The following is a 25654-nucleotide window of genomic DNA, read 5'->3' on the forward strand; positions in this document are numbered from 1 at the left end:
CCCCCCCCCCCCCCCCCCCCACACACATACACAGCCAAAAACAGAAGCAAAAACCATCCCAACACCGACACACAAACAAAAAAAAAGGAAAAAATACACAGACTGCCAGAGAGCCGCAGCCGTTAGGCGCAGCCACACGTGACCAGTTAGTAGCACAGTTAGTAGAATTGGCTCACATCTCCATTGATTTGGGATCAAAACCTGACTTTCAGTGTGCAGTTTGCCTGAGATCACATTGGTTTCCTGCAGGTGCTTCAATGTCTTCCCATCCCCAAGCACATGAAGGCTAGTATATTAATTGGCAACTGTAAATTGCCATCAGTGTGTAGTTGCATGGTTGAGTCAAGTCAAGATGAGTTTATTGTCATATGTGCAAATTTTGTGAAAGAACATATGCAAAGACAATGTTGCATGCAGCAGCATCACGGGCACATAGACTGAGACAGCACATAAACATAACTTAGACAGAAATTATACAACACAGTGAAAAGAAAATGGCTGTTCATAAATAAGATATTAGTGCAAAAATACAATTAGAAAGCAAGTTCATGGTAGTGCAACAGGTAGTCAGTTATGTTTCATTGCTCATTAGAGTTGTGCAGGTTGGTTCAAGAAAGGAGCTGTTCCTAAACCTGGTGATGTGGAAATTTAAGCTTCTGTACCTCCAGCCCGATGGTAGAAGTGACAATAGGGCATGATCAAGATGGTGGGGATCCTTTATGATAGATGCCACCTTTTTGCAAAGTTGAGAAAGTGAGAAACAATTTGCTACCAAGTAACTTACAGGAAATGTTTTATGAAAGAGAGGGGGGGTATAATTTAAGGGGAACATTAAATTTCAAGATTCGCAATACTCGAACAACAATGAAAAGATTTTCTATATCAATCAGTGGAGTAAAGCTATGGAACAGAATGAATGCGGAATTAAAACAATGTTCAAACATCATCCAGTTTAAAAACAAATATAAACACATGATTTTTTCTAGGTACAGTGAGGAGGGGGATTAACAGTCACCAGGGGTCTACATATAATAACACATCATTATTTAAATAACTATATCTATATGAACATATAAGGGTGTATGAGTATTTTTGTATTAATATCTGACTTATTATACGGGTGGGTGACTATATTTGTATTTATATTTTGTATGTAAATATGTTATGGCGAGTCTGGAGGCTCGTTCTTTGTTAAAGAAGTTTATTGCGACAGCAACATTCGATTACAAAGTATAACGAATGAGATTACAGACAACCATTAATTCAAACTGTTCACTTCGAAGAACTCTCCTAACTGACTGGTTTTGGGCGCCAAAACCACACGTGACGTCGCTGTCCAATCAGCGGGCTCAACTCCCTGGAGCAATCCCTACGGTCGCGCCCACACGTGACCTTGCTGGCCAATCTGAGGGTTCGACTCCCAGGACTAATCTCTATGGTCGCTACATGACCCCCCCCCCCCAGAACCCGAGGTACGGAACCTAGCAGGGAGCCGGATTTCACGACCAGAACGAGTAAGGAGAGGGGCTGCCGGAACCACAGGAGCAGGGGGTCCCAGCTCGGGTGGAACTGCAGGAAGACGGCCCCGCCGAGGCGGTTGGCCGACCAGGACAGGGCTGTCCGGATCCAAGTGCGCAGGTTTGAGCCTGGACACAGAGACGAGCTCACTCTTGCCGCCCACATCCAAGGTGAAGGTGACCGTCCCTTTACGCAACACGCGGAACGGGCCTTCATAGACCCTCTGCAACGGGGAACGATGGGCATCCCTACGCAGAAACACAAACTCACAGTCCTTCAAGGCAGGCGGTTCATGCAACATGAAACACCCATGACGCGAAGTAGGAACCGGAGCCAGGGAACCCACTCGCGCCCGGAGTGATGCCAAAACCGACGGAACCAAGGGCTGCTGACCAGAAGACTCCGGCAGGAAATCCCCGGGCACTCGAAGTGGCGAGCCATATACCAGTTCCGCGAACGAAGCACCGAGATCCTGCTTAGGAGCAGTCTGGATGCCCAAAAGGACCCAGGGAAGTTGGTCTACCCAGTCCGGGCCTTCCAGCCGCGCACTGAGGGCCGCCATAAGTTGCCGGTGAAACCTCTCCACGAGCCCATTAGCTTGTGGGTGGTACGCCGTGGTCTGCTGCAACCGGGAGCCGTACAGCTCCGCCAGCGTGGCCCAAAGGGCAGAGGTGAACTGGGATCCCCTGTCTGTGGTAATGACGGACGGAACACCGAAACGGGCCACCCAATGGTGGGCAAGGGCCCGGGCACAAGAGGTAGCGGAGGTATCGGACAATGGGAAAGCCTCCGGCCACCGGGTGAATCGGTCAACCACCGTGAGCAGATGAGTGTAGCCCCGGGAGGAAGGTAAAGGCCCAACTAAATCAACATGAATATGGAAAAAACGGACCGCAGGAACCGCGAACTCTTGCACCGGGGGTTGAACATGGCAGTGAACTTTAGCGGTCTGGCAGGGAACGCAGGAACGGGCCCAAGCGGCTACCTGCTTTCGCAGGCCATGCCACACAAACCGAGCGGCCACTAAGGCAGAGGTGGAGTGGATGGACGGGTGCGCCAGCCCGTGAATGGCATCAAACACCCGGCGCTGGAGGGAGGCCGGCACCACCGGCCTGGGGCGAGGAAGGGAAACCTCACACCAGACTTTTGTACCTGCAGGCCTGCAGGCCACCTGAGCCAACTTCAACCCCGAAACTCCGCCAGGACCGCAGGATACAGGTCGGGGGCCGCAACGACGGCCTGGACAGTCGGGCTGGGCAGGGTGGCGGCCGGTGGAGCGGCGGGCTCATCGCTGCTGGCGGAGGGCCGAAGGCCGTTACCGCGGACATCGGGGACTAGTGAAAAGGCCCAGAGGAAATCTGCGCCCAGGATCGCCTGACCGGTTTCCGCGATGATGAATGGCCATTCGTACGTGTGGGTGCCGAAAGCCAGAGACATTGTCCGTGTACCGTACGTGCGGATGGGGCTGCCGTTAACCGCGATGAGGGTAGGCCCTTTCTTACCCGATCGGGTTTCGAGGTCGGTCGGCGGCACGATGCTATGGCTCCCGTGTCAACCAAAAATTCCGTGTCCGTGAATCGATCTCGGACGTAGAGGCGTCGGTTCTGGCCAATCGCGACCGCCTCTATGTATGATCGGCCGAGGCATTTCCCGTGAAGGTGCAAGGTGAGCGGCAGTTGCGGGCTTCTCCACCCCATCGTAGATGGTAATGTCACCAGCCACGCTTGTGCGGATCCTTTTGGCGGGCTTTTGGAGAAATGGCGGGAGACGCATCACCCGCGCGGACGTCTCCGGCGGTAGAGCACTGACTAGGTAATAGTACTTTGTCTCGTCGGTCGAGATGTTTCTTAGGTGAAACTGAGCTTCGGCATGGGCAAACCAAGATTGTGGTTGATGTGCCCAAAACGGCGGAAGGTGAACGCTGACCGCGTTTAGCTGCGGTGCGCCGGGCGTAGGAACTGAAGATGAGGCGTCTTGTTCACCCATGGTAGGTGATCGGCTGGATCACGTTGGGGTCACCAATATGGCGAGTCTGGAGGCTCGTTCTTTGTTAAAGAAGTTTATTGCGACAGCAACATTCGATTACAAAGTATAACGAACGAGATTACAGACAACCATTAATTCAAACTGTTCACTTCGAAGAACTCTCCTAACTGACTGGTTTTGGGCGCCAAAACCACATGTGACGTCGCTGTCCAATCAGCGGGCTCAACTCCCTGGAGCAATCCCTACGGTCGCGCCCACACGTGACCTTGCTGGCCAATCTGAGGGTTCGACTCCCAGGACTAATCTCTATGGTCGCTACAATGTATATATATATGATTGGCCTAATGTATGTATATATATCAGATGTAGTTAATATAGACATTATTGTGTAGATAAGTATATTCATATGATTGTAGGGGTGAGTGAGTATATATGTAGTTATATATGTATTTTAGGTATTAGTTATTATAGATAATACTTGATAAATATTGATTAGGGAATGGGGGTAGGATTAAATAAGTTCACACTTCTTCCTACTCCTTTTCGCACATGTAAAGACGTTAAGTAATGGATGAAATTCTTTGTATTTCTTCTGTTTTTTTGTTTATTTTGTTTTTTAATTGATGTCTTTTAACATGTACGAAATAAAATAAAATGAAATGAAATGAAAAAAGTCTGACATCGGGCTCACAGACAAAAATCATCGGAGCTGTGGAGAGGTTGTCTCGGTGAGTAATTGCTCTCCTTTTCAAAGCTGGCATAAATGACATTCAGCTCCTCCAGAAATGATACATCATTGCCATTTATGTTATCCAGTATTGCCTTTCAGGAAGTGGTAGTGTGTAAGCCCTGCCACAGCTGTGGAATGTCCACCTGTGACTCCAGCTTAGTCTGGAAATGTCTCTCGCGCTCACAATGGCCTTCAGGAGGTTGTATCTCGACTTTGACTCTGGATTTCCAGTGCAAAATACCACAGATCTAGCCTTCAGCAGATTACAAATCTCCTGGTTCTTCCAAGGCTTTGGTCAGGGAAGACATAAAGGTTTTGTAAGTACACACTTGTCCACATATTTCTTTCTGACATCATTGACGGCTGTGGGATATTTATTCATGTCCACTAACAAATTACTTGGACATGCCCCAATCCACAGATTCAAAGTAGTCCCATAACCTCCGCCTCCCCTAACCAGCTCTTCATAGTCTTCTTTGCCAGTGCTGCGCTCTTCAGTCTTTATCTGTATGCAGGAAGAACTACAGTCAGGTGGTCAGATTTTCCAAAGTGCAAGCAAGGAATGGAACAATAGATGTTCTTGATGGGGGGGCATAATTGTCAGGGAGGAGTTGATGGAAATGTGGGGCGAATAAAATTGGATTAGTGTAGGATTAATGCAAAATGTAAAGGTAATTAGGCAAATACTTGAAAGAGGAAAAAAAGTAGACATCAAATAGGGAAAGTGAATACTTGTAATAAGCTCTATTATTTCTGAGCTTTCCTAGCTCAACTCCATTAGTTGCATTATTAATGATCTTCTATCATGAAATCAAGAGCATAACCATTTGCAGGTGATTCTACAATATCTTCCCATATGTTCTCCGTTAATGTAGCAGACCATGCCAGCTTTCAGTGGACTTGGACAAAATCCACCTTAGTGCAGATAACATTCACACTATGTATTTTGCCGCTAACAAGAAACAGTCCTGTCTCCTGCCATCCTTCAGTGGCATCACTGTTATTGAATTTCCCAACAAGAACATGCCTGTGGTCTCCATTAAACAGAAACTGATTGGGATCAGCATTATCGAGAATGGATATAGCCGCAGAACGCACAATTGTAACATGCTTCAGTGGAATGTTTTCATTTGATCGGTGGTTCTTTGGTTGCACAGTATTTATTCATTCCATCACAGTTGCACAATGACTGTGATATGTCCAAGTTATGGGGCAAGTTAAAAATATGAATTGGTTACTATTTAAGGCTTAATGGGCAACACAGACGACTCCCATGATATGGGTGGAGAGTTGAGTTCTCGGGGAACAGTCCGTATCGCAATTTTCCGTGGCATAGCGGTTGAGTGGCTGCCTTACAGCACCAGAGATCCAGGTTTGATCCTGACTACGAGTGCTGTCTGTATTCAGATTGTACATTCTCCCTGTGAACTGTGGGGGGTTTGCTCCTGGATCTCCGGTTTCTTCCCACACTCCAAAGACGTACAGGTTTGTAGGTTAATTGGCTTGGTATAATTGTAAATTGTCCCTAGTGTATAGGATAGTGTAAGTGTGCAGGGATGGCTGGTCTGTGCGGACTCGGTGGGCCGAAGGGCCTATTTCCGCGCTGTATCTCTCAACTAAACTAAGTATAACTGCGTCGTCTGTACATAAATCAAGCATTGTGTTTTTAAAAAACATGTTTATTTATTTACTTTATATTCATACAAGTACCATGAGAGTGCATGTTATTATGTATCTCAAAATTCTGGTGGTGATTTGTAAATTCTGTATGAGCATATTTTCTAGAAAAGCCATAACCCAGGGGGTGTCTGTATTTGATCATTCAAAAATTTTACATCGACACTATTTTTGCTAAAATATGTTTATTGTATTTCCACATGAACAATTTCACATGATGTATTGATAACTTAGTTCATGGTTGAGTTTTAACTCAAGTTCAGGTGAATATATATTTATAGAATATAATTATAGAAATTAATTTTAAGAATTTGGAATTTTAAACCTTCCAAATTTTGATGAAAGTTAATTTAATTTTTAGTTACATCATTCCATCTTTGTGGACAGTGGTTATTGCAGTCAAAAGCATAAATAGCTTGCAGTGTCTCTTATGACTGAATAGTCCAATCCCAGATTTGCACGATGTATGGCAATAGTTGCCAGTATATGTGTCTGAATTTGATAGGTTGGGAGTTACATGCTTCTTATGACCTCTTTTCTTTTCAAGTTATTGAAGTGAATTCCTCTCATATGATGAAGCTAATATCTGTCAGAATTTAAAAGACGCCATCAGAAGTTTAAATTGGAGATTAACTTTAGTTAATCACCTATAAGTCATTTACCTCTCAAAAAAGCTTTCAGAAATCATTTGGGCCTTGGGGCAATGTGCTATTAATTTAGAGCTCAACCCCCCATTCTCCCACCACCCCCTTCCAATTTCAAAGAATCACAAGCCAAAAACATTTCAGTCTCATCTGACACTTAAACATATTTATCCTCATATAACGTGTTACGAGTTTTAAAAAGATTTGAACAACGTCTCAGCAATGCAGAAAAACCCGTGGAACAACTTTGGTCAACAAAAGCCAAACTCCTATCAAAATGCTGAAAGGTCAGACAAGTGGAAATTCCCCATGCTCCAGATTGAAAATAAAATCATATAGTCAGCATTGGCCTCACCTTAAATTGTTTGCAAAAAGGTAGATGCAAATCTGCAGTCGTTTTATAAAACTGAAAGAGAAACGAGAGACAGAGGGACTGCAGATGCTGGAATCTGGAGAAAAAACTAACTTTTGGAGAATTCAGTAGGCCAAGCACCATCTGTGGGAGGGAAAGAAATTGTCAATGCTTTGGATAGAGACTGATGCAGAGTCTTTCTCCCAAATGATGCTGCTTAACGCACTGAGGTCCTCTAGCAGATTAATTTTTGCTCCAGAAAATATAACAGACAAAACGTTATCCATGATAATTCTCAACGCAGGTGCCCCACAAGGATGTATTCTCAGCTTCGTGGTATACTCCCTGTACACTCACGACTGCCCATCCAAATTCTGCTCCAACTATATTTACAAGTTTGCAGATGGTACTACCATTGTGGCCTGAATTTCAAACAATGACAAGATGGAGTACAGGAAGGAAATATAGAGCTTAGTAATATGGTGTCACAATAACAATCTCTCCCCCAATGTCAGCAAGACAAAGGAGATAGTTAGTGACTTCAAGAAATGAGGTGGTAAACATGCCCCAGTCAGCATCAGTGGTGCTGAAATAGAGATCAAGAACTTCAAGTTCCAAGCATAAGTATTTAAGATTTGCCTAGGCCAACAACTTTGAAGCTGGAGCCAAGAAAGCACACCACACGTACACTTCTTCGAAAGAATAAGGACGTTTGGCTTGCAAGTAACGACTCGACCAATGTCTATAATTGCATTGTAGAAAGTGTCCTATGCATCACTATTTTCGCTCTGCCCAAAACTGCAAGAAATTGCAGAAAGTTGTGAAACAGCCCAGTCCTTCACACAAACCAACCTCCCCTCCATCGACTCCATCTACACCATGCTGCCTCTGAAATGATTAAGGACTATTTACACACCATTTACACTCCCTCCTCCCCTCTCCCATCAGGCAGAAAATACAAAAGCTTGAAACCACATACTACCATATTCAGAATCAGCTTCTTCCCCCCCCATTATCAGACTACTGAACAATCCTCTCATAATCTGAGGGAAAAGATCCAATTTCACAACCTACCTCAATGCAGCCCTAGGTCTTTTTTTATCTACTCTTTCTCTGTAACTTTAATACTGTATTGCTGTGACACCATATGGTGGACTCTGAGCAGAAAAAAGAAACTGTTGGAGAAAATCAGTGGGTCAGACAGCATCTGTGGAGGGAAATGGACAGACAACATTTTGAGTCAGGACCCTTCTTCAGATTGATGTAACAGGGAGGTGAAAGCTGGAAAAGAGAGGTGCAGGTAGGGAAATTCCTGCCAAAGGATAGGTGGAAACAGGTGAGGGGGGGGGAGGTTATTGACAGATAAGTGGAATAAATGTCAAAAGTTAGAGGTGTCTTGTATTTTGAGGTCATCACTTCCGAAGTCCACCAGGGACTATACTGGAAGTATCCTACACCCACTAGGGATAATTTTTAACACTATCCTACACCAACTAGGGACAATTTTTTACATTTACCAAGCCAATTAACCTACAAACCTGTACGTCTTTGGAGTGTGGGAGGAAACTGAAGATCTCAGAGAAAACCCACGCAGATCACGGGGAGAATGTACAAACTCCACACAGAGAGCACCGTGGTCAGGATCGAACCCTGCATTTCCAGCGCTGCATTTGCTGTAAGGTAGCAACTCTCCCGCTGCGCCACCGTGACCGCCCTGGAAGGTGGAAAGGAGACAAAAGGATGTCAGAAAAGGAAACTAGAGGAGGTGTGAAATGTAAACTCAGAGGGAAATAGGTGGAAGGAATCAGGAAGGAAGGGAAAGGGGAGTGATAGAAGGGAGATGTGGGATTTGGGGATGGGAGATGAGCGTTCGGAGGAGGGGAAAGGAGCACAGTGACTAGGGTGGTGGGAGAAAATGATGTGCACCGGAATGGGAGGATGGGTAAAGGGAGGTTTGGGAAAGTATTACATTAAATTGGAGAATTCGATGTTCGTACAGCAGGGCTATAAGCTACCCAAACAGAATATGAGCTGATGTTCTTCTAGTTAGCGTGTGACCTCACTCAGGCAAAGCACGAGGCCAAGAACGGTCCGATTTACCCCCCTCACCTGTATCTACGTATCACTTATCAAGCTTTGCCTCATCCAATCTTTCTTTTCCAGTTTTTTTTCTACCCCTCCTTGATCAATCTGAGGAAGGGTCTTGATTAGAGATATTGTCTATCCTTTTTCCTTCCACAGATGCTGCCTGACCCACTGAGTTACTCCAATGGTTTGTCATTTGCTCAGGATTCCAGCATCTGCAGTTTCTTGTGCCTCCACATTCTACACTCTGGCATTTTTCTTTTTGCACTACCTTTTGTACTTGCATGCGGTGTGATTGTACATGTATATAATGATTTAACTAGATAGCACACACCGTTTTTCACTATATCTCAGTAGATGGGACAATAATAAATCAATAATGTATTTTGTTTTATTCGGTAAGGGCCCTGGCATATCGGACACAAAATCATTGTCCAGGTATTTTTAGTGCTATCTGGTCAACACAAAAGAAGTACCTCAATGCTTCGAGCAGCTACCCCTGGTATACAAATTATTTCAACTCAATCTTTCAACTCAATAGGCGGTTACAGGAACCAATGATTTAATATTAGAAGCTCATACATATTAAGAAGAAATGCTTACTTAAATAGCAGCAAGAAAGCAGCCAAGCAAAAAGAAAAGGAGCTTGAAAAAACAGCTGATGATAGTGCATGGATGATTTGGCTAACAAACGTAGATATATTTCTGGACGAAAGCCAAAATAAACTGCCTTTGTCCAATAAAACCTTTGTCTTATCTTATTTACAAATTCTGAAATTTTGCATTGGGTCCAATTTATAAAGGCTCCCTAAATCTTTCGTTTGCCAGATTTCATTAAAACTGATTCTTTAACCAAGCTTTTAATCACCCTTTCCTAATACTGCTCCTTAGTCTCACTGTTAACTTCTGGCTGATTAGATTCCTGCAAAATCCTTTTGAGAGTTTCCAACTCTAAAGTAACAATATAAATCCAAGGTGCTGGTGTGCAAATACACTAAAAAAAAGTGCACTCCCTCCAAAGAACTTAAGTATCTTCAGAGCAGCACACTAATAAGCTTCACCAGTTATAACAATAACATTTTCTGTTAAACAGTATCAACTTTTATCTCATTTTGTTTTATATTCATCAACCCTCTTTCAAAATGTTTGCATAACAGTCTCATCAAAATAAGGCTCAGGTTCATTAAATTTTACTTTAAAATAGCAAAGTTAGTTAATGCATCAAAAGAATGTTCACCAAAACGTAATTAGATGTGTTAGCATCTAAATCCACAAATTGTAATCATATTCCAGAAGTAATATCTTTACCACTGATAGCACAGTAAACAAAGTATGTATCTTAAAAGTAATGACTTAATCAAAGACCCTTCACAAAAATCTTTATAATCAAAGTTTGAAACACAGTGCTGCCAGGAGAGTTTGGGTAAGTTTAAAGAGCATTTTAAAGTAGGAAAAAGAGGTTCAGAAGGAGTGCCCTTTAAGAAAAACACTCCAGAATTTAGGGCCAGCTGAAGGCAAAGCAATTAAAAGAACAGATGATCAAGAGACAAAAAGTGGAGGAGCACAGATGGTATGGAATTTCATAGAGATAGGAGAGATTAAAGAGATTGAAAGGGCAAGGCTACGGAAGAATTTGACAACAATAAGCCTTTTAAATTAAAGATGTTGTTTAATATGAAGATATAGAGATAATTGAGGAGAGCAGTGATAGGCAAATGGGACTGTGTGCAAGTTAGAACATAGCTGTAAACCATACATTTTACAGATGCTCAGTAAGTGAATAACATAAACATAATGAGTTCATGTGTAATTCTTTCCTATCTACAACATGCAGTGTAATTGAAATCAAACATATGGAAGGAAGGATGTCCACAGTGACATAATCACTAATTAAATAATGCCTGCAAAACAGAATGTAACCATGATTATTATAACTGGAAAAAGTAATGGACACTTCCATGTTGATCTTGTTAATTAGAGAGTTATGGAAAAAGACATTGAGAATTTGACAAAATATTGATGCAAAGTTGAATATAAGATTGAGAAGATGAACTAACACAAGAGTTAATTGATCTTCAAATAATAGATTTGAATTGAAAGTTTAAGTGTTCTGGTCAATCTGAGTACCCAGTACAGATTGCAAATTTCTTCAGTTTATTAACATTGTCTAAGTTCCGTAAAATTTTGAATTTGCTGTAACTGGTGGGCCAATATAGCCAATAGAAATTAGTTTCATCAATTTGTTTGAATATTTTTTTTAAATATGTAACATAAATATCAGATTAGATTATGTAAAACTGTGCACTTCTGCAGCTCAAGAAAATATTTTAAAATTATTGTTTTAGACGTAACCAAGTCTTGTTTTTTAAACAAAAACTTTTAGCACTTTGAAGTAATATTGCACAATAAAGAAGTAACAGAACATTTGAACAGAACGTTTTGTGATGCCTTTATAGCTAGTAATAATATTTTGATATGTAGTCACTATTGTAATGTATGAAACACAGAAGTTAGTTTGCACACAGCAAAGTTTGCATAAGCAGCAAAGTGACAACAACAGATAAACTGTTTTAGTGGTATTGAGAACAAATATTTGGCAGAACAAAAAGGAATAGCTTTCCTGCTCATCAAAAGTATAGGTTATAGGGGAACAGATGGGTCAGAGTTTAGTGTCCAATTTAAAAGATTGCATTTCTGTGAATGAAGTACTCAGTACCAGCCAGATTTTTGTACCCTACAGCAAATCCATAAGCGAGAATCCTATCAGAAATGGACTTTGACATTTTTGTCTAAAGAGTTAACATTTTTGTTTCTGAAATAATTCTCTTGATATTGTTACCAGTAATATATCTATGTGAAGTGATAGATACTCTATTTTCACTAACCGCTTTTCCTGCAAGCATTGAAGTAAGCTGAAGTAAGGTGCTCTTGTGGCTACATCAGTTATTCCAGACTCTGATCCTGAATTCACCGTAAGTTGGGAACTGTAAACTCCATCTGCAAGACACCACTGTATGATATATTTTTTGAAAAACTGCTAACTGCTTTACCAAGGGAGCCCTATCCATTTTTAAGTAAAACATAACTAGGATACTCGGCTGAAATAGAATATGATTTCACTGACAACTAATATAGAATATACTGATATCAAAATGTTCCAATGTTTCACAGTACAATAGGCCATTATGATGGTTAAGGTGGCCCCTTTAAGCTAAAATACAAATATAACGCATTCTGTGCTAAATGCCATTTTAAAAAAGTTGAAGAATGGTCAAGGAACAACCACATGCAAAATCAGTTGGGGTCTGAATACCATATAAGTGGCCCAGTCACACATTAAAGAAGCACAGTAAATCATTTTGGTGTCAAACAGATGAATACATATTATTTATACTACCAAAGACCTGAGTTACTCCTGCATTTTGTGTCTTTCCAAACAAAGTCCAACTGACAAGAAATAAACAACGACAGAGGGTATAAAGTGACATTAACTTTACCATTCATTCTTTTTCACTTGGCACTGGAAGTTTATAGGGAGCTTTTGAAATATTTTGGGAGCTTTTCTGGAACATCATCAACACTATCAATGTTTATTGTGAAAATCCATTGAGGTCTTCAAAGAACAAGTACTAGCCCTAGCTCAATGGAAATATTTGTTGAAGTCACAGCAACAAAATTATGGCATCATACTAAGGGTCTGCAAGAGGAATACAAGGAGGAAATAAGGACAAACAGAACAGCAGCAGCTGTGATGGGAGAGCACTTTGTCGCACTAAGGATAAAGGAAATTAATTTTCCTCTGGACCTCCTCTCCCAGGATCTGCAGTGCCACACACAAGAATCTCAGTGCCACCTCCATTGGATCCTAAGCCTTCTTGAAAGACGCTAGTTCTCTGCCAGTTCACTACAAACCTTGTCTGGAGTCCATATATTCTATGCCAAGAAAATTATGTTTAATTAACATTTAGAATCATTGGACTATACAGCACAGTAACCTTATGTCTACCTCATCCATGGCAACTATGATGCCGATCTACACTAATCCAATTTGCCTGCATTATACCTGAATACCTCTACTCCTGCTATGCAAGCACTTACTTAAATGCTAGTATCTACCTTCTCTGCCTTGTTCCAAATATCCCCCACTCCTTGATTACTCCTCATATCTCTTTTGTTTCTCCCTTCTCCCCTTAAACTTTGATCCTCTAGTATCAGACTCAACATCCTCGGAAAAAAACCCAATCTGAGTGTCCTATCTATGCCCCTCATAATTTTATAAACCTTCACAGTATATGGTCATCCCTCAGCCTCCTACATTCCAATGAGAATAAATCTAGCCTATCATGTTCATAAGTCATAGGTGCAGAATTAGGTCATTTGGCCCATCAAGTCTACTACACCATTCAATCATGGATGATCTTACTTTTCCCTCTCAACCCCTTTCTCCTGGTTTATCCTTGTAACCTTTGACACCCTTACTGATCATGACCTGTCAATCTCTGCTTTAAAAATACCCAAAGATTTGGCCTCTATAGCCATCTAAAGCAATGAATTATGCAGATTCACCACCCTCTGACTAAAGAAATTCCTCCTCATCTCCTTTCTAAAGCCACGTCCTTTTATTCTGAGGCTGTGCCCTCTGGTCCTACACTCTCCCATTAGTGGAAACATCCTCTCTGCATCCACTCTATCCAGGCCTTTCTTTATTTGTGAGGTTTCAATGAGATTCCCCTCATCCTTCTAAACTCCAGTGAGTGTAGGCGCAGAGCCGTTAAATGCTCATCATATGTTCACCCAATCTTCCCTGCGATCACTCTCGTAAACCTGGACCTTCTCCAATACACATCGTTCAAATCTATCTTTACAACAACAGCCTTCCTTTCCAAGCAATATCCTGGTGAATCTCTTCATTTTTCTTTCTATTGTTACCACATGCTCCTGTAATCTGGCAACTAGATCGGTACACAGTACTTCAAGTACGGTCCAACCAAACTGAATGCTGAAGCTCTCGATCTCTACTTAGGTTTATTTAAGTTTATCTTACTCACACCTATTTCATCCTATAGCTGTGCTCTGTTCAAATTAATAAAGATAAAAATAAATCAATATATACGTAGCATTAGATATGGAATTTTAAATTCTGTTTCCTCTTACCGTACAATTCATCCCTGATGAGTTTCAATACACTGGCGTAGATCCCCAATTCTGGCAAGAGATCTTCTAATACTTGGAAAACCATATTCATTCTATCCTCTGTTGGCTTTTTGAAGGACAGTTCCTTTTTGTCTTCAATCAGACGGACAAGATACTGATTCGCTACACAAATAATATTTTAAAAGTAATGAATAACCCAGGTTTGAAATTTTGTTTAATTGATCCACAGAAAGACACTGTCCCTAAGGGCTTGATAGAATGATGCCAAGATGATGTCCACTAGATGGTAATATTATAGTAACTAATTTATAAGCTACATCAATCAGCCATGGCTCATTTCACAGCATAAATAACAATACTGTGTGCAAACTGGAGCTGCAAATTATGCAAATATATATCCTGACACTACATCCAATGTAACAGTGTGGGCTAATAATGTCTGTAACCATAAACGATACTAATTAATGATTTATAGGGCATGGTAATTTAAATGCACTTTGTGATGTGTTACCGATTTCTGACTTCCTTTTCTTAATCCTATCACACTTTCTGGGTGGTAATTAAAAACACGGGATGCCATGTTTTTACTTTTCTCTTGTCACATTCAGCTGTAATTTCTAGTCCTGAAGTAATTTCATGGTTAAAAAGTGAGAGTTCTCAGCTGGTTCAGGTGGAGGTCCGAGAAGAAGGGCAGCCAAAGCATGAAGACTAAATGGAAGATTTATCTAACATGCTCCCAATCCAGTATTGAATTGGGAAACCCTATTTGGAGCGAACAACAATGGTCACAGGTGGGACAATGCATGGGAAAATGGCATCATTTTGTGTTCCTGACATGGAAATCAATTTAGGGGCACAGGGGTGAGTCATATCTGCAAAGATGTTGTCAAATTTCCTGTTGATGTAAAGCAATATACAAGTCTTGTGTTTCATAACATAAATTGATTTTCAATCACAAAAAATAAAAGCTTTAAACTTCTTTAAAATAATTAGATTTCGAGAAATCAACATTCATTTCTATTCTCATGTTTGAATGGTTGACTGAATTGGACACTTTTCCTTCTAACAAACATAATAGTATTATGTTCAGTATGCCATCAGTTTAACTGATCATCACTAATGTCTGTATTTTGAAGGTTGCCTATGATCATTTTATAAATTTTCCTTACCTGGTGAGATTGCCCCAAGTATATCACTAGAATCTGATGATTTATGTTTCTGAGGTTTTGTCCTTAATGCCATAGTGAGTAAAGGAGCAGTCACTTGATTGTGAGGGAGTTAACTATAAGCTTGAAACACACACAAAAAAAGACAAGTTATAGTGCAACTTCTCGATGATTTTAAGGCACAAGAAATTGTTTCCATATTAATGTTAGCAACAGACAAGGGCAGAACTAGAGACAATTGCATATTTTCTACCTCAACTATTATTTAATGATAAAAAATAATACTGCCCATTGTGAAACCACCTGAAAAAAAATATCTTTGATCCTAAATAGCCAATGCCCATTCTGCAATCTGATTAAATGTTCTTTAATTTGTTGTGGTCTTCTTCAATATTGGTTATTTCTGTCACCAGCCCACATTTTAGTATTATCTGCAAATTTAGAAATTTAGTCTAAATATCAAAGTTTAAAATGCCAAGATTACAAATAACAGACAACTTCAAGTTTGCACAAATTATGTCTAAAAGTCACATGTCATGTAGACATAACAAAGTTCATAGGAGTCATACAACTTTATTTTAGAATGGACTATTTTGAACGATCCTGTTCCCCTAGGTGAATATAAAAGCAGCCAGCTTAAGAGCTCTAACAAATATCTACCCCCCCCCCCTCAACCCCCCTCCGGTTACCCTCACTGTAGAAATCTTACTTTCATCATCTTACTAAATACAAATAATATGTCATTCTTCTAAGATAATAGGTGTACCACCATGAAAAGTATGTCTTCACCTATAAAACACTTTGGGACATTTCACTGTGTGAAAGATGCTCCAATAAAGAGGAATTTTCTATCTTTTTTCATACCAAATATTTAAATAAAATTGGTACAACTATAAAAATGTGTCATGTCTGTCATGTGTCATTAAAATTAAAACCATCTATTCATAAATCTATTATTTTTTACAATAACCTTGCAAAATTGAGCTATTCTATTGGATGAAATAATAGAGAGCAAGTAAGAATTAATTTGAACATTAAATGATAGTTCCACATTTACATGTGATAGGGAACATTTTGTGGAGACAAAAAGGTAGGCACGACCACATCTTAGATATGATCATTGTATATCTATTTATAGCTGGATCAATATTTATTAGGTCACTTTACTCTTCTCTGCATGCTAGCAATAACATTTGTCATCACATAGAAGGTTTGAATGTAATCACAATTTAAAAAAATTGATCTTTCCACAGCTTTTTCCAGAGGCGCGGTTAACCTTACGAATCTAACGGCACTTTAAAAAAAATGTTCATCTCGCTGCATCCTTCCAAGCTGATATCTGTCATGAATACTAAATGTCAGTTTGTTGTCAATCTATTGTTTGCAAAGGAGAACATTTCATCATCTTTCCTATAGAAAGCATACATCAGTTTGACAAAGTACTGGATTTATTTGAAGCCACAAAACATAGAGCAACAAAGGTAGTCTGAAGCAAACTTCTGCTTCTGGTAACTGCATCCTGGATTTTGCTTACAAAATCAAAGTACATCATGCTACCACTTTTGCACAAATGCTTTACTGGGATTTATTTTACTTTATTTTTGTTTGCAGTTCCTTTTCCACTGTACTTGCTTCATGTTGTATCAAAAGCTGAAAAATATTTTAAATACCCATGAAGACTTAAACAACTTATTTCCCCTTTCTATGCCATACATTTTAATATTCTAGTTACCGGACAGAGTTTCCACATCCCCTTAAGTCCAGCTGCAAATATACGTCCAAAGCTGTGATAATATGCTAATTACTGAAGTAAATTTGACACTGCAAATTCTCTTTTAAATCAGTGCAATGCTTCTAAATATTTCTACATCATTTTGAGCACAACTCCTCATACGACCACTACATGAAGCCAATCATCGTTTCTGACTTTTGTTCCTTTGAACAAAACTAGAGATTATGCATGAATTATTTTCATCAATGTTCCCACTAAAAGGAAGTCATTTAAATCAAACTCTCCAGGTTAAACAGTTTCAACTACAATAATTATTTATAGTGATCCTCTAATATTGCTTGCTTAATTTCTCTCCTAAATCCTCAAACTGTGATCATAGTATCTAGTTTCTTCTGATATATACTTTTTCAAATACTTTATGGTCACCTAGATTAAATTGTTACATCTACTGCCTCTCCACCACCCTCAGCTTAGTTGTCCCTCCTAAACCCATACCAGCTTTCATTAAAAAGAATATTACTGAACAAAATCTCAAAAGTCAAAACCACATCACCTATCTTCCTTAGGTACTGTCCTTGCTTTCAAGGAGCTAAAAAAAGATATCTGCCAAAGCTCCCGCTTTCTGTGTTGTTGAAGAATTCCCAAATGTACGCAGTCAGGCCTCCAGTTCCTTAATAACACTTCCTCTACAAATATCTATCTTCACTAAACACTCCCTGCTCTCCCAGTCATCTTATTTATGGGATCAGGAAACCTCTCTTGCGAAAACTGAAGTGAAGAACCCATTTAAAAATGCATCCATGCCCTGATCCTCTACAACTAATCTGCCAGTCTTATCCCTTAGTCCCGAAGTGTTCTCTAATCCTCAGCCTTCTGTGAATATAACTGAAAACTTCTTATTCCCCTTTATAAACCACTGCAATTTTCCTTTCTAATTTCTTATTTTCCTTCCTTATTTCTCTTTCAGTAATCCTTAGGTGCTGTTTATGTTCCAGCCTTTTTTTCCACTTCCTGGTACTTGCATTGTTGAAAGCGCATTTGCCTATTTCTTTATGCGACTCTTTATCTCCCAATTCAGCCACTTCAGCAAAGATCTGACTATTATTCTCCAGCTTTACAGTAGCACAAATTTTGTTTGAATCTACCTGATGTTATTTAAAGCACCATTCCATTTTACTTGTTTTTGCCTTTTATGTCTGTGTTCTGTTTAAAGTGCAGGCTATCCTTATCATTCAAACACTGAATGCTCGACTCCCAATTATTCAGAAATACTTATTATTGATACTTGCCTGTTATAGTTGAGCGACTCACTATGGTTTTCAGATAAAGCCTTTAAAAAAAGTGAAAAAATTGATGCATTCTACTCTATCTGACTTATTGCTGAAATAGTTGCAATTATATTATGCTTTTCAAGATCCGTGGTCATTTCAAAGTATGTTGCTGCTGAGCTGCCATTGCAGTCGATATTGTTCCTGCCTGCAGTTAATGCTCAGTATGAAGCTGATGGCACCTGCAGTAAAGATAAAATGGTCTTAAAATGATTTTATTATTACTTTCATTCACACACAATGGCTCAGACTTTTGTGGCAGTAATAACAAAGAAACTACTGCTGTTGCGAGCTGGGCTACCAGATCTGAACCGAAAGGGACTTGAATATATGTGTCAGATTCAGCATGGGTCAGGTATTAAAAGAATGAAATGTCCTCAGGTTAGGGTTGGATGGAACCTTTCAGAAAATACACCAGTCATGCGGGGTGAAATAGGCAGGAGAATATAAGTAGCATGGAAAATAATACAACTATGTGCACCACATTTGAATCAGGCTGGTTATAAAAAAATATCGTGTCTCTGGTAGGTTCCAATTAACTAAGGCAGAGATGAGTTTGGGTCTGGTTTTATTATGTACTGTGGCAGGCCTTTCCCAATGTTACATACAACTTCATTAGATTGTGAAATAATGCAGAGGAGGTTTACCAGAATGATGCCTGGATTGGGGAGGTATTAGCTACAAGGAGAGATGGATAGACTTGGATTGTTTTCTCTGGAATGCTGGGTGTTGCAGGGAGACCTGATAGAAGTATAGAAATTTTTCAGAGACAAAGGGAAAACTTTAGGTTAAATATAAAAAGCATAGCTTTAAGATGAGAGAGGAAAGGTTTAAAGGAAAGGTTTAAACTTGCGCAGCAAGTTTTTTTTACACAGGGGAGGATGGTGAGTGCCTGGAACACGCTGCCTGGGGTGGTGGTTGGGAAGAGTGGAATTTAAAAGACTTTTAGATAGGCACATGGATATGCAGGGAAATGGAAGGATATGAATGGCGTGTGGGCAGATAAGAGATGGCCTTGGTATCATGCTCAGCATAGACATTGTGGGCTGAAGGGCCTGTTCTTGTGCTGTACTTGTTTCACCTGACTTGCTAACTGTGGGAAGGGAAAGTTATAAGAATCATTGCCATATTATTATACAAATTCCTGCATGGAACTGCCAACATTTACCACTTTGCGCAAAGTTTCAGGATTGCTCTGTAGAACAAACAAGTCCCGACATTCTGCACAATTGATCACCATTGCTAATCTACTCACATTCTGCTTACATATCAATGGAGCATGAACCTCTGCAATTTTGGACATATTTGCTGACCTGGTGCAGATTCAGCAACTGCATTTGTCAGAGAGAAACAGCTGTGAGGAAGATCGGCAAGTTATAACAAATTTACATCTTTTGATTTAAATAAAGATAAATCAAAGATTCATATTTTGATTCTATTTGCTCTATTCTTTACATTTGTTTCTTTAAATGCTCTTAAATATTTTAATAAACTTTAAAAAAGCATACTTAATTACAAATGGTTCTTGAAAGTATATAAGTGTGAATGTCAAAAATGTTTCCGCCTGTGTGTGACTTTACTGGCTGTGAAAGCATTTTTGTGGGTTTACATCATCAATGCCCTGTGTTGTGCAGAGCTTTGTCAATAGGATTACAGGCAGCTTCATCCTGGTGATCCTATGTAGCAAATAGTTTTGTAGAAACATCGGGCCAGTATTTTTGGATATGGGATGAATACTGCAAAGGACCCTTGAATTGTGCCAAGGCATCTTTTATTACCATTTGAATACACTGTGGGTGGGAGATCCCAAAACAAATGGTGCCATGCTATCAACAATTAAGTCAACCTGGAATATAATAATTTTGTAAATATTTGCAGCCATCAATTTCATTAATTTCACAGCATTTTTTTCTTGGCATAAGACTCTCCCCAAATGATACCAGTAGGACAGTTACACATGGAGAATTCACTGCTCTGATAAATGACGGTTATTATTTACTCACAAAACAACTATGCTTTACTAACCCATTTTCCCCTGAAACAGTACCAACAGGAAAACTGCATTTCTTCTTCTTGTTGAGATTTCTATGTATACCTCACATGTATACCTTGACTGCTCTGTCCATGGAGGTCAGAGTCACACTCATTCACTCATTCACAGTTTCCTAGCTTGAGACCATTCCAGGCTGCTGCCTCTGATACTAGCTACATTTCATTGCTTGACGCTCAGTGCTTTATTTAGAAGGCCCCCCCCAAATTCCATTCTAATAGAGGGATCTCATATCCTTTTCATACACCACACAAAAGCAGGCAAAGTGGATATGGGCATTTGCCCTCATTACAATCTTTCCCAAAATTGAGGCATTCAGAGATTGTACTCAATCTTGCAGACCTCCGTGACAACATTCTGCCAGTACTTGACTGCAATACCCTGAAGGGTCTCCAGGGCCCCACATTATTCCTTCTGTAGAAGCTGATCCTCAATGTCCAGGTCTCTCTGAGCTTGCAGGAGCCCCCCCCCCCCCCCTCCCATCACTACAGCAAGCACTCATTCAGCAACAACATTCTGGATGGAGCAGAAGTCAGCTGCTTTTCCCCCATTCTGACCACAACATAAATCACAATTCTTCTTCCCCCAACATCTATAATCTTTTTTTCTCACATCCTCACATTTCTTGTGACATAGGAAGAAACCGTTTGGCCCATCAAGTCCTGGACAGAATAACCCAATCAATCCCATTCTCCCACTTATTTCCCCGTAACCTTTACTCTAATATATTCTCATTAACACTTCCCTGATTTCACCAAGTTACCATTGATCTGACAACCAGCACAACATGAGAATACGTGAGGAAATCAGAACATCCTGGGAAAACCCGCACATGGGGAGAATGTAAAAACTCTACACAGACAGTTTGGGTGTCACAATCAGGTGGCTGGAGCTGTGAGATAGCTGCTCTGTGCAAAGCACCACTGTGCCATCCACAGCATCATCCTGCTCCTACTTCTCTCTCCATGGTCCAATGTTCAATCTCATCCTTTTCTCCCACCTCCATCACCTGAAATATAGTAGAAGCTCCCACTGATCCAATGCTAACCAGTCAGCCCAAAACTACCCATCCTACTCCTAAACCCAGCCTTAGTACTGACTTTTGGAATCACAAGAAACTGCAGATGCTGGAATCTTGAGCAAAAAAAACATAGTGCAAGAGGAACCTAGTGGGTCAGGCAGCATCTGTGGAGGGAATGGACAGATGATGTTTTGGGTTGGAGACCCTTCTTCAGATTTAAGGAGTAGGAGGGGAAAAAAACTGCAAAAGAGAGGTGGTGGGGGGGGGGCAAAGCCTGGCAAGTGATACAGGCGAGGGGATTGTGTGAGAAGGAATTGCAGATGCTGGTTTAAACTGAAGATAGACACAAAAAGCTGGAGTAACTCAGCGGTTCAGGCAGCATCTCTGGAGAGAAGGAATGGATGACGTTTCGGGTCGTGACTTTTCAGTCTGAAGAAGGGTCTCAACCCACTGAATTACTCCAACTTTTTATGTCCATCTTCAGGTGAGGGGGTTGATTGCCACATGGGTGTGGAAAAGTCTCAACCCACAATGTTGCCTGTCCATCTCCTCTACAGATGCTGCCTGTCCATCTCCTCTACAGATGCTGCCTGACCCACTGAGTTCTCCTCAGCCCCCTTTTATTCATAAAAATGAGCAAAGGTGGTTAGCAGTAAGAGGCCCACATGCCACATGGTTGTTAGTTAAATGCCAAATATGCCCCCAGGGTGCACCATGATTCTCAGCCAGCATCGTCTAAAGTAAAGTATGGGTAAAAACATTGAGGTGCACATTTTCTGCTGCACTAGCTTGCCAAACGTTTATGTTTGCCAAAGCAAAATATTGCACTTCAAATTAATGCTTTGCCAATGAGGTTCCTTGGGTCCTTTCTGAGAAATTTCAAAAGGCGCTGTGTGAGACAGATTACATTATCTTCAACGATCATGTCATATTGCACATTAGACTCCATCAGATTATGTGGACAAAATTACCCCTTGCTTACTTAATACACAATAACATAATCCAAATGCATCCGAAGAGTTATGGGGCTGTGGAAGACCCATTAAACCCCCAATTTTAATACAATTGAGAAGGTCCCATGTAAGATGAGGTATCTCGAAGGGTTGTGGCAGAGGAGACTGCAACAATAATATAGGAAAACAAGGGGGAGGATTTTAAAGTTGTGATTTTGATTAATTGATCATCAATATGGGCCGGCAAGTACAGTATTGATGGGTGAAAGAATTTAATAAAGATGCGGATTTTGGATGACCACATTTGTACTCAAATAATCAAGACTGTAATCAAGATTGAGGCAATTTATCCAAGAATGCTTGGAAATAATCAAGTCAAAAGGGAATAAAAATGTGGCTGATGGTTTCAGCTGCAATTGACTTCAGACAGAGTAGATGCTAGCAGAAGTGGAAGTAGGAGGCCTGAAACTCCATTCTGAGTCACAAACTTGTCCCAGAGTTTCCAACGAAATAATGATGTTTAATATCTGGTCATTTGTCCAGGATCCTAGATTCTGCAATTTTCTCCTTAAATTCCTCCACTTTTCTACCTGTCTCCTATATTAAAACTGTTCTTCACAGCCGATTATTTGCACAAGATAGCTTCAGCGATAAATGTGCCACGTAAAATTATTGTACTTGCAGATGCTCGTTTACAAAAAAAGGCACAAAGTGCTGGAGTAACTCAATGGGTCATGCACCATCGCTGGAGAGGAGGAAAACGTCTTCAAAGTAGGTATACTTTGAGGAGATTTTACAGTGAAGTAGTAAAATGTAGAAACAAGGAACTGCAGATGCTGGTTTACAAAAAGACACAAAGTGCTGGAGTAACTCAGCAGGTCAGGCAGTCTCCTCACGATATGCCTACTTTAAATAAGTTAGAAATTTCCTTAAGGTATGTGTGCTTTGAAGAATTTAGAAAATTCCTCAAGGTGTGCCTACCTTGGGGAAGTTCTCCTCCTTCTCCAGAGATGCTGCCTGATCTGCTGAGTTACTCCAGAATTTTGTATCTTTTTTTGTAAACCTGCATCTGCAGTTCCATGGTTCTATATTTTATTTTTTAGATTTTATAGACTTTTATTTTATATTATATATTTATATTTTATAGATTTATATCTTATACCAGACCAAGTGGACCCGTTGGGCCCAAAATCTCCACTGTATTGGAGCAGCACCCTCTCCTCTCTCCTCTCCCCCACCCTCCCTTCCCCCTCCCTCTCACTCAACCCCCCTTATCCACCCTCCTCCCCCTCCCCACCCCCCTACCCCCTCCCTAGGAGATAGATTTAAACTTTAAAATGTGAATAACTAAAAATATAACACAAATTTCAATGAAACTTCTTCCATTAGCACCAAAGGGATGACGGTAAATAGGGTGGACCTAAAATTGTCGCGCTATCGTGTACCGTTTTGGCTGTAGTTCAGGAACAAACAAACAAACAAACAAACGAGAGTTTTAGTATATAGATTGCGCCGCTGCAAAATCTCCTCATGGTACGCCGACTTTGAAGAAGTTGTCCTCCAACCTATTCATGGACTCCCGAATTGCTGCCTGGTTTGCTGAGTTACTTCAGCACTATCTTAAAATATGAAAAGTTTGACAGTGAAATGGACATGGGTGCTAAAGTGCAAGTCAACGCAACACCAGAAAAGAATTCAGTATTACACTGAAAATAAATACCAATAGATTTCAGCAGGCAGGAAGCAATACAAATTAAATTAAGAAAATCTGTAAATCTCTTAAGGTCCTCAAGGTAAATCTTCGAAGGGAAGAACAATTAGGAAATTATAGCAACAGAAAACTTGAATGAAATACGGCAATTAAAGAAAACATGTAAAAGGGTAGTTAATGGCCGATTTTCATCTGGAGAATCAAAAGTTTGCAATAAATAAGAATTGGAAAAGCACGCAGAGAATGAAATCATGTTAATTTGGAATCCCGATTGTACAGTATATGAATACATTTGACAGGAAAGAGCAGCTGTCTGAGTCTGAAGGGTCTGGACCCGAAACGTCACCCATCCCTTCTCTCCAGAGAGATGCTGCCTGTCCCGCTGAGTTACTCCAGCATTTTGTATCTATCTTCGGTAGTTTGTATCTATCTAGCATCTGCAGTTCCTTCCTACACGTCGTCTTTTCACCTAAATGATTTTAAAGTAAAACTCTGCGGCAGCCCTGAGATTTTTTGGCCGAAGTATAAATCTTTCTAACAGTCTCAGTTATTTTCTGCACGCATAGCCGATAATCACTCGGTGGTGGAAGAATATCTTGCTCACCTCCGCGAACGGTGATGGAAACGCGGGCCTCGGAGGCAGCGACACACGGAGCGGGTCCAGCGCGTTGCCAACGCCCAGCGCGTATCCAAGGCCCAGCGCGTATCCAAGGCCGAGCGCGTTGCCAACGTCCAGCGCGTATCCCAGGCCCAGCGCGTTGCCCAGGCCGAGCGCGTATCCAAGGCTGAGCGCGTTGCCAACGCCCAGCGCGTTGCCCAGGCCGAGCGCGTATCCAAGGCCGAGCGCGTTGCTAAAGCCGAGCGCGTTGCCATTGGAAACGGGACGAGTCTCAACTCTGACCTGTGGCCCTTCCGCCCGGCAGGACGCGGAGAAGATGGGAGATTGGGACGGGCCCAGGGCTTTCTCCTTGGGTTTCGGCCTGCCGTGACCGGTGGCAGTCAGAGATTACGATGCCGGGTCGGTCAGGACGTGGTAGAGGCTAAACATTCGCCGGGCCTGTGCATTTTTATCCCCCCGTAAGAAAAGAGAGGTTGCGTTGAGCGAAGTGAACGAGATGATGCTGGCCGAGCAGTCGCAGACGTGGTTTCCCACCCACGTCCAAGTTACTGTCCTACAAGCCCGAGATTTGAACTCCAAAGGTAAAAACGGCACCAATGATACCTACACTATTATCCAGCTGGGTAAAGAGAAATATTCGACCTCGGTGGCGGAGAAAACCGTGTCCCCTGTATGGAAGGAGGAAGTGTCCTTTGAGTTCCCTGGTCTATTGCTGCAAGGAACGCCGGAGAAATACACCCTACACCTGTTTGTCATGCACCGTTCACTGGTCGGGCTGGATAAATTCCTCGGACAAGTGGCCATTTGCCTCAATGAACTTTTTGAAAATAAATCGAGGAGGCAAAAAGAGTAAGTGTTTTCCTTTTTTTGTGTGGTGGCAGGACGCATGGCTTTTATAAATAGTTATTTAAGACGAACTGTACACCAG

General features: G+C 41.1%; 3 protein-coding genes across 3 annotated transcripts in view; 1 reads left to right on the forward strand and 2 right to left on the reverse strand.

Annotated features, from left to right (window-relative positions):
• The window catches only part of LOC144600831 (uncharacterized), a 140820-nt gene extending 115830 nt beyond the window's left edge, over positions 1-24990 (reverse strand). The window contains exon 1 of the mRNA XM_078412720.1: positions 24712-24990. Within this exon, the coding sequence (XP_078268846.1) occupies positions 24712-24980 (269 nt within the window). The 5' untranslated portion in view covers positions 24981-24990. The remainder of the gene's footprint in view (positions 1-24711) is intronic.
• Positions 6115-25472, reverse strand: LOC144601366 (uncharacterized). Its single transcript, XM_078413437.1, has 6 exons — positions 25334-25472; positions 18334-18554; positions 15316-15435; positions 14147-14308; positions 11878-11989; positions 6115-8621 (listed from the first exon to the last, which is right to left on the reverse strand). The coding sequence occupies exons 3-6, from the start codon at positions 15386-15388 to the stop codon at positions 8483-8485; spliced, it is 486 nt and encodes a 161-aa protein (XP_078269563.1). The 5' UTR covers positions 15389-15435; positions 18334-18554; positions 25334-25472; the 3' UTR covers positions 6115-8482.
• The window catches only part of rab11fip2 (RAB11 family interacting protein 2 (class I)), a 56893-nt gene continuing 55900 nt past the window's right edge, over positions 24662-25654 (forward strand). Inside the window, exon 1 of the mRNA XM_078413436.1 lies at positions 24662-25575. Within this exon, the coding sequence (XP_078269562.1) occupies positions 25223-25575 (353 nt within the window). The 5' untranslated portion in view covers positions 24662-25222. The remainder of the gene's footprint in view (positions 25576-25654) is intronic.

This window comes from Rhinoraja longicauda, chromosome 16 (assembly GCF_053455715.1).
Source record: "Rhinoraja longicauda isolate Sanriku21f chromosome 16, sRhiLon1.1, whole genome shotgun sequence".
Classification (NCBI taxonomy): domain Eukaryota; kingdom Metazoa; phylum Chordata; class Chondrichthyes; order Rajiformes; family Arhynchobatidae; genus Rhinoraja; species Rhinoraja longicauda.